The sequence below is a fragment of the Patiria miniata genome, unplaced genomic scaffold (genome assembly GCF_015706575.1).
Source record: "Patiria miniata isolate m_02_andy unplaced genomic scaffold, ASM1570657v1 HiC_scaffold_1, whole genome shotgun sequence".
In the NCBI taxonomy this organism is placed as follows: domain Eukaryota; kingdom Metazoa; phylum Echinodermata; class Asteroidea; order Valvatida; family Asterinidae; genus Patiria; species Patiria miniata.
This window is the reverse complement of record NW_024037047.1, coordinates 5,340,823-5,356,320: the sequence shown is the minus strand read 5'-3', so window position 1 is coordinate 5,356,320 and position 15,498 is coordinate 5,340,823. Positions and strand designations below refer to the sequence as shown.

The following is a 15,498-nucleotide window of genomic DNA, read 5'->3' as shown; positions in this document are numbered from 1 at the left end:
AATTTTACTTTAGTTGACTGATAATGGTGTAGTGCTTTAAGCACTTTGTTCGAGTGGGACTCGAACCCACATCCTCCTGCTCACTATCGCAGATGGGTGGCATTTATCAAACGTTAGAGCCAGAACGCATTTCCTTTGTTTTTGTTACATTTGTATATTGTTTCATTATGTTTAAATGTGACTGATAAGTTAGATATCTCACACATGTGACTCGACTCAACAACCGCTGATTCCTTGAATTTGTTATATTTCTTTGTTAAAGTTTATTTGAGCCAAGGGAAGGTTGGAAACCAAATCACGAATAACTCATATTTCCAAAGTATTATCAATGAACGTTGTATTAGGGATGAGAGTTAATGACCTAGGGAGATGTAAAGTAAAGTCCACATTGATTCCACGATAAGGAAATGTGTTCTTTCTTCAGTGGCCATACACTTGGTTCTCTGTCTGAGACTTTGGCAAAATGGTTTCCCTTGGAGAACAATAACCTTAGTCCTGTTTCTCAGAAGGTTTATGTGTATAATCTTTTGGGACATGTCGAGAACAAGTCCAAACAATAACAAAAAGAGAATGGAACGACAATGGTACTCGGTAGTATGCATAATATAACTAGTGTGTTTGAGTGGGGAAGGGTGTGGTTAACCGTGACTGGGTGTCACCCTACAGACCATTCTCTGAATGCCCGAGAAGTAAGCCTACTTATTGGTTTTGGCACTGATTGCTTTGCACTGTATACTCTTCGAGAACTGCAAGACAGAGACCAACACATATTAATTCTTTTCATCATGGAGATCTTTGCTAAGAACGGTCATCGTACACAAGCTCGTGTGCGTAGAGTAGAGTGAATAATTAGTGTTTTTTTTTTAGTGTCACCGAACGGAGAAATGAAAAAGCCAGCGGTATCAGATGTTTGACACAACTGCCGGAGGTTTAAAGTGGTTGAAATTTGTTGCCAGTTTATTCCTCTTTTTTTTACATTCAAATGAATCTTGTAAATTATTCAACGTTGGTCGGCCGAGTTTGTTAAAAGAAAATGAAATATTTTCACCAACGCGCGAGTGGAAATAGCCAGCGGTATCAGATGTTTGAAGAAACTACCAGAGATTTAAAGTGGTTGAAATTTCTTGCCTGTTTATTTCATAATTTTCATTTTTTTTTGCTTACAGTCAAATGAATCTTGTAAATTATTCCACCTTTGTCCGGCCAAGTTTGTAAAGAGAAAATGAAATATTGAAATTGAACAGTGCAACATCTCCGTGCTACGGATTATACTACATGAAAAGTTGTCTTTTCACCAAAATCTATGTCTGCTATGCATCCAATGTCTGATATCGGTCCCACCTCAGTACTCAGCACTAAATATTCCAACGAAGGAACGGGAACCATTGGCTGGGTCACTTTACCATGGAAATTGTTGCCGCTTAATTTGACTACCTGCACATGACCAAGAGATGACAATAAATGAAAGACTGCCATTAAATCGCTGTTTTGCAGACCACATCCCGATAAAACAAGTGTGTGAAGCGAGGTAAAACGATCGATGGTGATATGTGATAAACTGTGGAGATTGTTTCCTTTCAGAACAACTGTCTTTATGCTGCCTGTTGATGAGAGGATAGAGAAAAGTGGCTTAATGTCAGTGTTTGTCAGCTCACACTCATTGACATGTAGTTCAGTCAGGCAGGGAACAGCAGTGATCGTTACAGGCTGCAAACCGTGTAAATTGTTTCCTTGCAAAACAAGTGTCTTTACGCTACCTGCTGCTGACAGGAGAGAGAAAAGTGGCTCAATTTCGATGTTTTGCAGACCACACCCATGGAGACTTAGTTTTGATAGGGAAGGTACAACAGTGATCTTTCCTGGCTGCAAACCGTGTAGATTGTTTCCATTCAGCACAAGTGTCTTTATGCTGCCTGCCGCTGCAAGTAGAGAGAAAAGTGGCTTAATGTCACTATTTGTCAGACCACACTCATCGAGATATAGTTCAGTCAAGAAGGAAACAGCAGTAATTCCTTCGGACTGCAAACCGTGTAAATTGTTTCCTTGCAAAGCAAGCGTCTCCACACTGCCAGTTGCTGACATGATAGAGAAAAGTGGTCCAATATCAATGTTTTCCAGACCACACCCATGGAGATGTAGTTTTGACAGGGTAGGAACAACAGTGATCTCTTCTGGCTGCAAACCGTGTAGATTGTTTCCTTTTAGGGCAAGTGTTTTTATGCTGCCTGTTGATGAAAGGATAGAGAAAAGTGGCTTAATGTCAGTGTTTGTCAGCTCACACTCATTGAGATGTAGTTCGGTCAGGCAGGGAACAGCAGAGATCGTTAAAGGCTGCAAACCGTGTAAATTGTTTTCTTGCAAAACAAGTGTCTTTACGCTACCTGCTGCTGACAGGAGACAGACAAGTGGCTCAATATCGACGTTTTGCAGACCACACCTATGAAGACTTAGTTTTGATAGGGAAGGAACAACAGTGATCTCTTCTAACTGCAAACCGTGTAAATTGTCTCCTTTAAGAACAAGTGTCCGTATGCTGCCTGCTGCTGACAGGAGAGAGAAAAGTGGCTTAATGTCACTGCTTTTCAGACCACACTCAAGGAGATGTAGTTCAGACAGGCAGGGAACAGCAGAAATCGTTTCAGGCTGCAAACCGTGTAAATTGTTTCCTCGCAAAACAAGCGTCTTCACCTTGCCTGCTGCTGACAGGAGAGAGAAAAGTGGCTTAATGTCACTATTTTCGAGCTCACACTCATAGAGATGAAGTTCAGATAGGGAGGAAACAGCAGCGATCTGCGCCGGATGTCGACCGTGTAAATTGTCTCCTTGAAGAACAAGTGTCCGTATGCTGCCTGCTGCTGACAGGAGAGAGAAAAGTGGCTTAATGTCACTGCTTTTCAGACCACACTCAAGGAGATGTAGTTCAGACAGGCAGGGAACAGCAGAAATCGTTTCAGGCTGCAAACCGTGTAAATTGTTTCCTCGCAAAACAAGCGTCTTCACCTTGCCTGCTGCTGACAGGAGAGAGAAAAGTGGCTTAATGTCACTATTTTCCAGCTCACACTCAAAGAGATGAAGTTCAGACAGGCAGGGAACAGCAGAGATTGTTACAGGCTGCAAACCGTGTAAATTGTTTCTTTGCAAAACAAGTGTCTTTATGCTGCCTGCTGCTGCAATTAGAGAGAAAAGTGGCTTAATGTCACTATTTGTCAGACCACACTCATCGAGATGTAGTTCAGTCAAGGAGGAAATAGCAGTAATTCATTTGGGCTGCAAACCGTTTAATTGTTTCCTTTCAGAGCAAGTGTCTTTACGCTGCCTGCTGCTGACATGAGAGAGAAAAGTGGCTTAATGTCACTATTTGTCAGACCACACTCATCGAGATGTAGCTCAGACAGAGACGGAACAGCAGTGATCTGTGACGGTTTCCTATCGTGTAATTTGTCCCCTTTAAGAACAAGTTTCTTTACGCTGCCTGCAGCCGACAGGAGTCGGAAAAGGGGTTTAATGTCACTGCTTGTCAGACCACACTCACACAAATTTAGTTCAGAAAGGGAGGGACAAGTAGTGATCGTGGCTGACTGCAAACCGTTTAATTTGTTTCCCTTAAGGGTGAGTGTTTTTATGCTGCCTGCTGATGAAAGGATAGTGAAAAGTGAGTCTATGTCATGGTTGTTTAAACCACACCCATTGAGACGTAGTTCGGTCAGGGAGGAAACAGCAGTGATTCCTTCGGGCTGCAAACCCTGTAAATTGTTTCCTTCAAAAACAAGTTTCTTTACGCTGCCTGCTGCTGACAGGAGAGAGAAAACTGGCTGAATGTCGATTTTCGTCAGACCACAGTCATAGAGATGTAGTTCAACCAAGAAAGGAACAGCAGTGATCTCTTTCGGCTGCAAGCCTTGTAGATTGTTTCCGTTCAGGATAAGTTTCTGCACGCTGCCTGCTGCTGATATGAGTTGAAAAAGTGGCAGGATGTCACTGTTTGTCAGATCACACTCATAGAGATGAAGTTGAGAAAGGCAGGGAACAGCAGAGATCTTTCCAGACTGCAAACTGTGTAAATTCCTTCCTTCCAAAACAAGCGTCTCCACGCTGCCTGCTGCTGACATGATAGAGAAAAGTGGTCCAATATCAATGTTTTCCAGACCACACCCATGGAGATGTAGTTTTGACAGGGTAGGAACAACAGTGATCTCTTCTGGATGTAAACCGTGTAGGTTGATTCCTTTCAGGGCAAGTGTCTTTATGCTGCCTGCTGCTGCAAGTAGAGAGAAAAGTGGCTTAATGTCACTATTTGTCAGACCACAGTCATCGAGATGTAGTTCAGTCAAGGAGGAAACAGCAGTAATTCCTTCGGGCTGCAAACCGTGTAAATTGTTTCCCTGCAGGTCGAGTGTCTCTATGCTGCCTGCTGCTGCAAGTAGAGAGAAAAGTGGCCTAATGTCACTTTTAGTCAGACCACACTCATCGAGATGTAGTTCAGTCAAGGAGGAAACAGCAGTAATTCCTTCTGGGTGCAAACCCTGTAATTTGTTTTCTTTCAGGGCAAGTGTCTTTACGCTGCCTGCTGCTGACATGAGAGAGAAAAGTGGCTTAATGTCACTTTTTGTCAGACCACACTCATCGAGATGTAGTTCAGTCAAGGAGGAAACAGCAGTAATTCCTTTGGGCTGCAAACCGTGTAAATTGTTTCCTTTCAGAGCAAGTGTCTTTACGCTGCCTGCTGCTGACATGAGAGAGAAAAGTGGCTTAATGTCACTATTTGTCAGACCACACTCATCGAGATGTAGCTCAGACAGAGACGGAACAGCAGTGATCTGTGACGGTTTCCTATCGTGTAATTTGTCCCCTTTAAGAACAAGTTTCTTTAACCTGCCTGCAGCCGACAGGAGTCGGAAAAGGGGTTTAATGTCACTGCTTGTCAGACCACACTCACACAAATTTAGTTCAGAAAGGGAGGGACAAGTAGTGATCGTGGCTGACTGCAAACCGTTTAATTTGTTTCCCTTAAGGGTGAGTGTTTTTATGCTGCCTGCTGATGAAAGGATAGTGAAAAGTGAGTCTATGTCATGCCTGTTTAAACCACACTCATTGCGACGTAGTTCGGTCAGGGAGGAAACAGCAGTGATTTCTTCGGGCTGCAAACCCTGTAAATGGTTTCCTTCAAAAACAAGTGTCTTTACGCTGCCTGTTGCTGACAGGAGAGAGAAAACTGGCTGAATGTCGATTTTCGTCAGACCACAGTCATAGAGATGTAGTTCAACCAAGGAAGGAACAGCAGTGATCTCTTCCGGCTGCAAGCCTTGTAGATTGTTTCCGTTCAGGATAAGTTTCTGCACGCTGCCTGCTGCTGATATGAGTTGAAAAAGTGGCAGGATGTCACTGTTTGTCAGATCACACTCATAGAGATGAAGTTGAGAAAGGCAGGGAACAGAAGAGATCTTTAGAGACTGCAAACTGTGTAAATGCATTCTTTGCAAAACGAGCCTCTCCACGCTGCCAGTTGCTGACACGATAGAGAAAAGTGGTCCAATATCAATGTTTTCCAGACAACACCCATTGAGATGTAGTTTTGACAGGGAAGGAACAACAGTGATCTCTTCTGGCTGCAAACCGTGTAGATTGTTTCCTTTAAGGGTAAGTGTCTTTATGCTGCGTGCTGCTGCAAGTAGAGAGAAAAGTGGCTTAATGGAACTATTGTTAGACAACACTCAAAGAGATGTAGTTCAGTCAAGGAGGAAACAGCAGTAATTCCTTCGGGCTGCAAACCGTGTAAATTGTTTCCCTGAAGGGTGAGTGTCTCTATGCTGCCTGATGATGAAAGGAGAGAAAAAAGTGACCTAATGTCAGTGTTTGTTACACCACAACAACTGAGAACTAGGTGAGTCAGGGAGGAAACGGCAGTGATCTCTTCCGCCTGCAAACCGTTTAATTGGTTTTCTTTCAAAACAAGTGTCTTTACGCTACCTGCTGCAGACATAAGTGAGAAAAGCGGGTTAATGTCGATGTTTGTTAGACAACACTCATAGAGACGTAGATTAAATAGGGAAGGAACAACAGTGATCCCTTCCGCCTGCAAACCGTGTAGATTGAGTCCTCTCAGGGCAAGTGTCTCTACGCTGCCCGCTGCTGACAGAAGACGGAAAAGTGACATAATGTCAGTGCTTGTCAGACCACACTCAAAGAGATGTAGTTCAGACAAGCAGGGAACAGCAGAAATCGTTTCAGGCTGCAAACCGTGTAAATTGTTTCCTCGCAAAACAAGCGTCTTCACCTTGCCTGCTGCTGACAGGAGAGAGAAAAGTGGCTTAATGTCACTATTTTCCAGCTCACACTCATAGAGATGAAGTTCAGACAGGCAGGGAACAGCAGAGATTGTTACAGGCTGCAAACCGTGTAAATTGTTTCTTTGCAAAACAAGTGTCTTTATGCTGCCTGCTGCTGCAAGTAGAGAGAAAAGTGGCTTAATGTCACTATTTGTCAGACCACACTCATTGAGATGTAGTTCAGTCAAGGAGGAAATAGCAGTAATTCCTTTCGGCTGCAAACCGTGTAAATTGTTTCCTTTCAGAGCAAGTGTCTTTACGCTGCCTGCTGCTGACATGAGAGAGAAAAGTGGCTTAATGTCACTATTTGTCAGACCACACTCATCGAGATGTAGCTCAGACAGAGACGGAACAGCAGTGATCTGTGACGGTTTCCTATCGTGTAATTTGTCCCCTTTAAGAACAAGTTTCTTTAACCTGCCTGCAGCCGACAGGAGTCGGAAAAGGGGTTTAATGTCACTGCTTGTCAGACCACACTCACACAAATTTAGTTCAGAAAGGGAGGGACAAGTAGTGATCGTGGCTGACTGCAAACCGTTTAATTTGTTTCCCTTAAGGGTGAGTGTTTTTATGCTGCCTGCTGATCAAAGGATAGTGAAAAGTGAGTCTATGTCATAATTGTTTAAACCACACCCATTGAGACGTAGTTCGGTCAGGGAGGAAACAGCAGTGATTCCTTCGGGCTGCAAACCCTGTAAATGGTTTCCTTCAAAAACAAGTGTCTTTACGCTGCCTGCTGCTGACAGGAGAGAGAAAACTGGCTGAATGTCGATTTTCGTCAGACCACAGTCATAGAGATGTAGTTCAACCAAGGAAGGAACAGCAGTGATCTCTTCCGGCTGCAAGCCTTGTAGATTGTTTCCGTTCAGGATAAGTTTCTGCACGCTGCCTGCTGCTGACAAGAGTTGAAAAAGTGGCAGGATGTCACTGTTTGTCAGATCACACTCATAGAGATGAAGTTGAGAAAGGCAGGGAACAGCAGAGATCTTTCCAGACTGCAAACTGTGTAAATTCATTCCTTGCAAAACGAGCGTCTCCACGCTGCCAGTTGCTGACACGATAAAGAAAAGTGGTCCAATATCAATGTTTTCCAGACCACACCCATGGAGATGTAGTATTGACAGGGAAGGAACAACAGTGATCTATTTTGGCTGCAAACCGTGTAGATTGTTTCCTTTCAGGGCAAGTGTCTTTATGCTGCCTGCTGCTGCAAGTAGAGAGAAAAGTGGCTTAATGTCACTATTTGTCAGACCACAGTCATCGAGATGTAGTTCAGTCAAGGAGGAAACAGCAGTAATTCCTTCGGGCTGCAAACCGTGTAAATTGTTTCCCTGAAGGGTGAGTGTCTCTATGCTGCCTGATGATGAAAGGAGAGAAAAAAGTGACCTAATGTCAGTGTTTGTTGCACCACAACAATTGAGAACTAGGTGAGTCAGGGAGGAAACGGCAGTGATCTCTTCCGCCTGCAAACCGTTTAATTGTTTCCTTTCAGAGCAAGTGTCTTTACGCTGCCTGCTGCTGACATGAGAGAGAAAAGTGGCTTAATGTCACTATTTGTCAGACCACACTCATCGAGATGTAGCTCAGACAGAGACGGAACAGCAGTGATCTGTGACGGTTTCCTATCGTGTAATTTGTCCCCTTTAAGAACAAGTTTCTTTAACCTGCCTGCAGCCGACAGGAGTCGGAAAAGGGGTTTAATGTCACTGCTTGTCAGACCACACTCACACAAATTTAGTTCAGAAAGGGAGGGACAAGTAGTGATCGTGGCTGACTGCAAACCGTTTAATTTGTTTCCCTTAAGGGTGAGTGTTTTTATGCTGCCTGCTGATGAAAGGATAGTGAAAAGTGAGTCTATGTCATTTTTTTTTTAAACCACACCCCTTGAGACGTAGTTCGGTCAGGGAGGAAACAGCAGTGATTCCTTCGGGCTGCAAACCCTGTAAATTGTTTCCTTCAAAAAAAATGTCTTTACGCTGCCTGCTGCTGACAGGAGAGAGAAAACTGGCTGAATGTCGATTTTCGTCAGACCACAGTCATAGAGATGTAGTTCAACCAAGGAAGGAACAGCAGTGATCTCTTTCGGCCGCAACCCTTGTAGATTGTTTCCGTTCAGGATAAGTTTCTGCACGCTGCCTGCTGCTGACAAGAGTTGAAAAAGTGGCAGGATGTCACTGTTTGTCAGATCACACTCATAGAGATGAAGTTGAGAAAGGCAGGGAACAGCAGAGATCTTTCCAGAGTGTAAATTCATTTCTTGCAAAACGAGCGTCTCCACGCTGCCAGTTGCAGACACGATATAGAAAAGTGGTCCAATATCAATGTTTTCCAGACCACACCCATGGTGATGTAGTTTTGACAGGGAAGGAACAACAGTGATCTCTTCAGGCTGCAAACCGTGTAGATTGTTTCCTGTCAGGGCAAGTGTCTTTATGCTGCCTGCTGCTGCAAGTAGAGAGAAAAGTGGCTGAATGTCACTATTTGTCAGACCACACTCATCGAGATGTAGCTCAGACAGAGACGGAACAGCAGTGATCTGTGACGGTTTCCTATCGTGTAAATTCTCTCCTTTAAGAACAAGTTTCTTGACGCTTCCTGCAGCCGACAGGAGTCAGAAAAGGGGCTTAATGTCACTGCTTGTCAGACCACACTCACACAAATTTAGTTAAGAAAGGGAGGGACAAGTAGTGATATTGGCTGACTGCAAACCGTTTAATTTGTTTCCCTTAAGAGTGAGTGTTTTTATGCTGCCTGCTGATGAAAGGATAGTGAAAAGTGAGTCTATGTCATGGCTGTTTAAACCACACTCATTGCGACGTAGTTCGGTCAGGGAGGAAACAGCAGTGATTTCTTCGGGCTGCAAACCCTGTAAATTGTTTCCTTCAAAAACAAGTGTCTTTACGCTGCCTGCTGCTAACAGGAGAGAGAAAACTGGCTGAATGTCGATTTTCGTCAGACCACACTCATAGAGATGCATTTAGAATAGCAGTAATCTCATCCAGCTGCAAGCCTTGCAAAGTGTATCCGTTCAGGATAAATGTCCACGCGTTGTCTGCTGCTGACAAGAGTTGATAAAGTGACATAATGTCACTGCTTGTCAGACCACACGCATAGATACTTAGTTGAGAAAGGCAGGGAACAGCAGAGATCGTTCCAGACTGCAAACCGTGTAAATCCATTCCTTGCAAAACAAGCGTTTTCACGCTGCCTGCTGCCGACACGATATAGAAAAGTGGTTCAATATCAATGTTTTCCAGACCACACCCATGGAGATGTAGTTTTGACAGGGAAGGAACAACAGTGATCTCTTCAGGCTGCAAACCGTGTAGATTGTTTCCTGTCAGGGCAAGTGTCTTTATGCTGCCTGCTGCTGCAAGTAGAGAGAAAAGTGGCCTAATGTCAGTTTTAGTCAGACCACAATCATCAAGATGTAGTTCAGTCAAGGAAGAAATAGCAGTAATTCCTTCGGGCTGCAAACCGTGTAAATTGTTTCCTTTCAGGGCAAGTGTCTTTACGCTGCCTGCTGCTGATATGAAAGAGAAAAGTGGCTGAATGTCACTTTTTGTCAGACCACACTCATCGAGATGTAGCTCAGACAGAGACGGAACAGCAGTGATTTGTGACGGTTTCCTATCGTGTAAATTCTCTCCTTTAAGAACAAGTTTCTTTACGCTGCCTGCAGCCGACAGGAGTCGGAAAGGGGGCTTAATGTCACTGCTTGTCAGACCACACTCCCACAAATTTAGTTCAGAAAGGGAGGGACAAGTAGTGGTCTTGGTTGGCTGCAAACCGTTTAATTTGTTTCCCTTAAGGGTGAGTGTCTTTATGCTGCCTGCTGCAGACAAGAGAGAGAAAAGTGGCTCCATGTCACTGTTAGTCAAACCACACTCATAGATATATAGTTCAGACAGTGAGGGAACAGCAGAGATCGGTACAGGCTGCAAACCATGTAAATTATTGATTCCTAGATCAACTCTCTGTATGCTGCCCAATGCCGATAAGAGAGAGAACAGTAGCTGAATATCACTGTTGGTCAGACTGCAGTTGAAAAGATTGATTTTTTTCATGCTTGTTACTGGTTTAATGGTTCGGTTAGACAGTGTATCTAGCGTAACTCTACCACTTATTGTTAAAGTGTCAATTTCCGCGTAGCTTTTTGACAACACTTGAAAAAGCTTTCCAAGCTTCCAATCACAGTTAGCTACATGTAAAGACTTCAGACATTTCATCATCCTCTTGGATTTCAACATCCTCATGGACTTATCCTCAAAGCTATCCCAGCTGATCCCATTAATTACAAGGTTCAGCGATGGCTTACATTGGATGTGTGTCATTATATCCTCTAAAAGTCTGAAGTCAGCTAAATCTCGACATGTAGCATTAATTTCTTGTTGGTCTGTTTTGAGCAGAGTTGTATGGTTGGAACCGACTTTAAAGAAATAATGCGCAGCTACAAGTACTTCACCTTGGAGTTCATATGGAAACGCAACCTTCCCAGTTTCAACAAAGCATTTCACGAGGGATTCTGACTGGGCTTCAAAAAGCAGTTGCATCAGAATTCTATGCATGGACTTGTTCGGTCTGTTTTGTTTTAAGAGATCCCCAATGCGCCTTAAGATCACCTCGGCAGCATCTGTGTTCAGCCCACAGCAGAATCGCAGAACGTATTCCAAGCTTTCCACATCACCATGCAATATACAAGACAGGTATTGGTCAAAGGCTTCTTTGTCAGTGGTTAACAAATCTACCAGATATACCGCCGCGCAGTATTCCTGGAAAGTCTTGTGCGGGAACGAAAAGTGAAAAACTATCTCGAGACCTTGAACAGTTTTTCTTTTTGACAGCAAGCCAACATCGGAACCCCTCTCGAAAATATCTAGGTCCTTTGAATCGATCTCATTTTCTAAGAAATGAAGCCTTTCCCCATTTGGATCTAACAAACCTTCAAGAGCTATCCGACCAAGTTTTGAAATAAGTGTCTTGGTGTCCGAAACTTGTTCGTCTGTTTCCTTACTAGCCTGATGCAGGAAAAGCAGATGAATATTATCCCGAAAAAGGCTTGTTATTTGATCAGGCAGTTGTCCTTTATTTGCCCATGTATGGCACATCAGCCACATAAATAACGGTATCTTGGCTAAACTACGAAGCGTTTCGGATCCATTCACCTTTTCAAGGAAGCTGTTTTGATTTTTAGACTCAAAATTTGCCAAGTATTTCCTGAGGTAAAGATCCCTGTCTTTCTCGTCAAAGCCGACCATGATAATGTTTGTGTAGTATGCATGCATATTCAACAGTTCATTTGCCGTCTTCTGTCGGCTCGTAACTATAACCTTGCATGACTTGAGTGATTTGAACGATAGTACACCGTTTAGGTCAAAGCTGATGTTGCACTGTGCATCCTTTATCCTTTGCAAGAAAATCTCATCAGCGCCATCCAAAAGAATTAATACGCTCTCTTGGTTTTCCTGGATGTATTTTTCTAAATCTGTCTTTTTCAGTTTGCTATGTGTGAGAATCTGAGAAAATATGGCGTCGATGATGTTGAATGTCTTGCCCATTCGATTAACCTCGACCACAAAGATAAGCTCGTACCTTCCCAGAACTGATGCGTGCTCAGATTGTTGTTGGTTTTCAGTCTGACCCCCCTTGATTTTCAGATCTGCCCAATCGTATGCAATCCTTTTAAGGAGTGTGGTTTTCCCGAAACCCGCCTCAGCTCTGATTAATAATCGATTTCCTTCGAGCTTAAGCATGTCTTTATATGAGTCAAGGGAAATTGTCTGAACATGAAGCCCTTTGTCCTTATCAGATTGTGATTTGGGGGCATCAGGAGTACCTTGTTTCGAAGCTTTCAAATGCTCTGAATGTCTGCCTGTTTCTGCCTGCATCTTTGCCTCCGATGAGAGGACAGGTATGTTCGTTTCTTGCAGTAGCTGTGGGTTGACATAGATGTCATCCATCTCTCTTGCCATGTGCTTCTCTTTAGGATGTGTCGACACTTTCATGGTCTCTCGGTAATGCGCTGCCAATTCTCTTGCACACTGTTCAACGTCAAAACGAGGTCCTGCAATGCCTGTGCAGAAAAGTCATATCGGGGAACAATCATTATTATTATCAACATTTACTTAAAGATGCCTCTTATTTGAGTAAAGCACAGGCCCAAATTCATGGCGCTGAAAATGTAACCTGGTTCGGAGATTGGGTGCAAATCCTTTTTGTTAATAAGCTGTTTAACACACAGTATATTTTATGCTTTAACTTAAATTTCGTGGGTGTTTTAAATTTTCATTTGTTTCGCCTGTCAGCTGTTGGAATTTTATGAGCAGAAGTTTTGCATAGCACTCAATATCCACAGAAGTCAGTTTTGGTGAAATTGCTATCACAAAAGTGATATAATGTTTAAATATCAAACCTTTTTCAAATATTCATAAAGGGAGCCTAGAATGACCAAGGGCGACCTCATTGAACGTTCATGTACGCATTTTGTAGAAGTGACTTATGTCCATTTACATTGTAAGTGTGTGATATAAGCCCACATATTCCTATGAAACACATTACTTTGTTGATGACCTTGTGCTTCTCGCGCGAAGACGTTTAACACTTGTCTTCGTCAACATGAAAATTTAGTTGTTAGGTCCATCCATTGGAATTATTCGGGATGATTATTGTACACGTGTAATAGCGAGCTTATATAACTTAAAGGTTCATTTTCTGGATAAACATTGATAGAGGTGTTTGCCCCAGCTTACAGATATTCAGATGAACTACTCGGCAGCGCCGGGAGATTGTATACTTTCTCGGTCTTTTTTTCTGGAAGACGTCCTTCGACTGTGTATACACCAATATATTTCTGTCAGAGTTTTCACTTATGTTTGTGCGTCGCTATGACTACCACCGTGACGTTCACCGTCGGAAAGGGCACACCCGCAAGCCCTAGTGAATATACTTTTGACCGAAAATGAAGTTTGTGTATGTAAAAGTCTCTCACGTGTTTGTGATGCATGTTGTAGGGGCAGTGTGGAGAACATACTCTTAACATGCACAGTCGCAAGTCACAGTGCATCTCCTTACCGAGCTGTTGTATATTTCTGTGTTATGTTCCAGGCAATGTTTTTTTCTTAGGACAGAGGCTTGTCTTCGTCTTTGATTTCTACGGTACGTGTGATCCCTTGTTCATTGGCAGCCTAAGAGTAACTTTAAGCGAGTACGAATCAAGAATCATCATAAGTGAGCATGTGCAGCGGTGTTTTCCCCTCTGCTCCTCCGTAAATACCCCGATGCAGCTCGTCCTTTTTCACAAGAGGGCAGGGTCTCCTTATGCCGTCCAACTACATCACATTTATTTCTACATTTCTTGTTTAATTGATGTCAACAATAATACATTGATGTAAAAAGGGAAAGGCCGGGGTAGTAAGCTTAGCTTGACCGAGAAACAGAGCATGATTAACATTTTCGGTTAACGGACGTACTTGGTACTTGCGATGCCAGATCAGCACGGCCCATGTCTTCCAGAACGGCTTTCAGCTTCTCAGGAGCGTCTGCGGGATTGTCCTGTTTCTTCAACCAGGCATCTAACATCTGGTAGATTTGTTCACGTAGGTCTCCCCTGTTGTTTTCTTGGAAGACGTCGATTTCTCCTCCCTTGAAATCCAACAATCTGGCGAGCAGCCTCCAGTCTTTTCCAAGCTTACGTGATAAGTTTAAGATGCATTCTTCTGGAATGCAAAAACATACAAACAGTTCACATCACTCATCTCGGCACGGCGTTAGGGGCACCAAATGAATGGAGCTCCTTTTAACTCAAGTGTGAGGTTAAACAAGATCAGAAACTTATACGGCATTGACTAATCAAACATAAGTTTTATGACGCTTTCAGCTATTATAACACCTCACCCACAGATTCTGTGTCTTGATTGGCCGAGAGCGAGTCACATGTTACTTTCTAATTTTGCTATCTTTCTGTGCACGGCCAAAAGTACTATGCGCATAGCAAACAAAGTACTATACCATTAGCAACCAAAGTACTATTTCCACGGCGCGGTATTTGTGTGCAAATGCATGCTGGTGTGCGCGTTGCGCGTTATGCGTAGCGCGTATTATTCCAAAGAGAGCGCGCCGCAGACTTGGGTTCAAACATTTCGTGAAGCGGTAGTTTTTAAGAGAGAAATACATTTTCCACCAATTTTGTATTGAAATTGAAGTTTATTTCAACTGTGTTCAGATTTAAATAATTAAAAATATTAAAATCAAGCAGAATCTGTGGGCGAAGTGTTATAAAACAAATATTGAATGCTTTATCTCGTGGTGAAGTAAAACTAGCCTCCCTCGGTGATCCATGGACCATTCTATTTTCCCTCGGCTTCGCCTGGGGAAAATAGAATGGTCCATGGATCACCTCGGGAGGCTAGTTTTACTTCACCACTCGAAGCACTCAATATTTGTATAATAGTAACATTTGCAAAAACGACGAATTCGTTAATCACCCAATTTAACTGTTTGTGTTTTTATTGTTTTTTTTCCAACCTCATGCCTTGGTATAGTTACCTAATGGTCCACCGCCTAGTAAGCCACCAGCGCGAAGCTCGATGTTCTGGTCTTGGTGTATCCCATGATCGCGAATGGAGAGTAGGTCACATAGCTGCAAACCAATGTGAATTTCAGGGGGCAGAAATTTACAAATCAGTGTTTTTAACAATTCCTGGTGCAATTACGTAAATTCGGACGTATATGTCAGACACGTTAATAAGCTGCTGTTTGGAAAAGTGAAAGTGATACATCAGTTATATGTGACATCTAATGAGTAGACAACAATTACAGACCAAACTAAGGTACCATGCCCAGTTAAAATTACGCATAGTATTACATTCTTTGCCAGAAAATCTCAAACTGGTTGAATACATTAACATTGAATTGGCGTTTACTCTCGCACTAAAATAATTCAAAAAGTGACTTAGACTGATCGGACTTCTCACGGCAAAAGGGTGTAACTTTTGGCCTTTGAGATGGTGTTATTTTGGGGGTAATTAGGGGCGCTGCTTACATTCGATGAACTTTTAAGTCCATATGGCTTTCCGTTTAAAACACAGCAGGGCGTATTTCTAGCAAAATCTTGCATGTGTAATTCACTTTCTTTGTCAAAAGGGCGTATGTTGAGATGCAGCATGTTCTGTGA

At 42.9% G+C, this 15,498-nt stretch overlaps 3 protein-coding genes across 3 annotated transcripts in view; all 3 read right to left on the bottom strand.

The window, feature by feature from the left end:
- Positions 1-2,216: 2,216 nt before the first annotated feature.
- LOC119730259 (NACHT, LRR and PYD domains-containing protein 5-like) lies at positions 2,217-5,471 on the bottom strand. The gene is made up of 3 exons (XM_038203104.1): positions 3,780-5,471; positions 2,748-2,855; positions 2,217-2,225 (listed from the first exon to the last, which is right to left on the bottom strand). The coding sequence occupies exons 1-3, from the start codon at positions 5,469-5,471 to the stop codon at positions 2,217-2,219; spliced, it is 1,809 nt and encodes a 602-aa protein (XP_038059032.1).
- A 169-nt stretch (positions 5,472-5,640) lies between these two features.
- Positions 5,641-6,910, bottom strand: LOC119730169 (leucine-rich repeat-containing protein 31-like; the record flags this gene model as incomplete). Its single annotated transcript, XM_038202992.1, has 1 exon — positions 5,641-6,910. A coding segment is annotated over one exon (1,263 nt), but the record flags the coding sequence as incomplete, so codon positions are not given.
- Positions 6,911-8,932: 2,022 nt separating this feature from the next.
- LOC119744350 (NLR family CARD domain-containing protein 4-like) overlaps positions 8,933-15,498 on the bottom strand; it is a 40,420-nt gene continuing 33,854 nt past the window's right edge. The window contains exons 7-9 of the mRNA XM_038220268.1: positions 14,871-14,964; positions 13,796-14,041; positions 8,933-12,399 (exon numbers count right to left, since the gene is read on the bottom strand). Coding sequence (XP_038076196.1) covers positions 9,290-12,399; positions 13,796-14,041; positions 14,871-14,964 — 3,450 coding nt within the window. The 3' untranslated portion in view covers positions 8,933-9,289. The remainder of the gene's footprint in view (positions 12,400-13,795; positions 14,042-14,870; positions 14,965-15,498) is intronic.

Bases quoted from the DNA above. Each gene is read 5' to 3' on its own strand.
- LOC119730259 (XM_038203104.1), bottom strand. From the start codon at position 5,471: ATGCATTTACACAGTTTGCAGTCTCTAAAGATCTCTTCTGTTCCCTGC. The intron at 2,856-3,779 runs GTAAAGAAACTT...CTCTCCTGTCAG, and splicing joins TCCTGTCAGCAGCAGGCAGC to CAGCAGGCAGCATACGGACA.